Source organism: Miscanthus floridulus, chromosome 6, assembly GCF_019320115.1.
Source record: "Miscanthus floridulus cultivar M001 chromosome 6, ASM1932011v1, whole genome shotgun sequence".
Taxonomy (NCBI): Eukaryota; Viridiplantae; Streptophyta; class Magnoliopsida; order Poales; family Poaceae; genus Miscanthus; species Miscanthus floridulus.
In genome coordinates this window covers 67,984,501-67,986,180 of record NC_089585.1, presented here as the reverse complement: position 1 = coordinate 67,986,180, position 1,680 = coordinate 67,984,501, and the positions used below count along the sequence as shown (strand labels likewise).

The 1,680-nt window shown below is 52.7% G+C and overlaps 1 protein-coding gene across 1 annotated transcript; it reads left to right on the top strand.

Annotated features, from left to right (window-relative positions):
• Positions 1–1,008: 1,008 nt before the first annotated feature.
• Positions 1,009–1,587, top strand: LOC136460653 (uncharacterized). Its single transcript, XM_066460274.1, has one exon. It carries the CDS (start codon positions 1,009–1,011, stop codon positions 1,585–1,587), a length of 579 nt encoding a protein of 192 aa, XP_066316371.1.
• The last annotated feature ends 93 nt before the right edge of the window (positions 1,588–1,680 follow it).

Genomic DNA, 1,680 nt, shown 5'->3' with positions numbered 1-1,680 from the left:
ACTGGCACAAAACATATGTTCTAAATCAAGAGGGTTAATTTAACATCTAGTTATGGATAGTCATTTTAACAAACATAGCAGGTAGAATGTACCTTACACCGCACTTGTTCATGCTGCAGTGGCTGCCCGCCTCCATGCTGAAGAATGAAAATGATAAGCCTCATATGTGCCATGTGAGTACATGTAAACAATTGGTCCGGTACAAATTAAACTTATGACCATACACGTACAAGATATCATCAATATCTCAACAGGGTACACTTCAAGCCAACAATAAAATCATCTAATGTTGCATAATCAGAAAGATACTAAGTATTCCTTGATTTCTTTCATTAATTTCCACATTATGCAAAGCTGTCAAAACAAACTGCACACTTCAGTTTTATGATGATAAGGTCAAAATTACTACGGTTTGCCCATTTTTTCCTACTAATAACAGTAGCAAACCACCTCATTAATAAACCCTGCTCGAGTAAATCCCCAGAGCTAAGGACGAGATTTAACTGAACATGAACATCAAATGGAGCCAGAATCAAATTCGTTCTAAAATAGGAATAAAGAGCGTACCCAGTGCAGAGAGCTCCCGCTCTGTGCGGGTCTGGGGAAGGGTGTCAGTGGTAAGCCTTATCCTCGCCTGTGCAATACGAGGAGACCGCGACTCGAACCCGGGATCTTCCGGTCACAGACGGTAAGACTCTACCACTTACACCAGGTCCGTCCTTCCGTTCTAAAATAGAAATAGCACAAGCAAATAGAGGAAATTCTTGCTGAAGCTGAACCATTGTACCTTGCCTTTGCTGACCTCAAGGCAGGCCCACATGGCGCTAGGCCGCTGCTTCCCATCAACCATTCTGGGTAGGATTTGGAGCCCGCCCGTCGTTCGGCCTGTTTGTTGGTTGGTTTCTGGGCTAATTTGAGCTGGCTGATATTGGTTTATTGCGAGAGAAAAATACTGTTGGTGGAGTGATTTGGACCGGCTAAAACAAACAAGCCAACAGGCCGAGCGGCATGCTGCTGCACGCGGAGCAGCTCGCTGCCGCCGCCGCTGAACATCTCTGTCCTGCCATCGTCGTCGTCTGCGTCGTCTTCTCCGTCACGGTGTTGTTCTTCAACCTGGCCATCTTCTCGCTCAACTTTCTGGCCGCACGCGGGCGAGCTGCCGGGGGAACAAGGCTGCTGCTCCGCCCAACCGCGAGAGCCGGAGCAGCACATGCTGTCTCTGCATCGAAATCTCTACCTGCCCCTTTCATTGGGCTCTGCCTCATCATGGAAGCGGGGCTGCACACCAAATCGCTCGCCGCCGCGGCCGCCGAGTACCAAATCGACCCGGCCGTCGTCGCGCTCTTCCACTTGACGATCCTCTCCATTTACAAGACCCTGGCGAGCCATCGGGCCGAGGACGAGCCCAAGCAGCTGCTGCGCTCGCGAAGACTCCCTCTGCTCCCGTTCGTCGTCGTCCTCGCGCTCGCCGTCTCCGCGGCGTCGTCCGTGCAGACCATCATGGCGGATGGCGCGCCCGATCTTCCTCAGGACGCCTCCCTTTGGGCCGCGGTGGTCCTCGCCATGTCATTCAATATCGCACACTAATGGGTGGCGGCGGCGTGCGCGGTCGAGTCCGTGTCCTACGCGCTCACGCCCCCCCCCCCCCCCCCGACCGGCGCGCGCGGCGGCTGGGGAATT

Coding starts and splice junctions, on each gene's coding strand:
- LOC136460653 (XM_066460274.1), top strand. CDS start 1,009: ATGCTGCTGCACGCGGAGCAGCTCGCTGCCGCCGCCGCTGAACATCTC.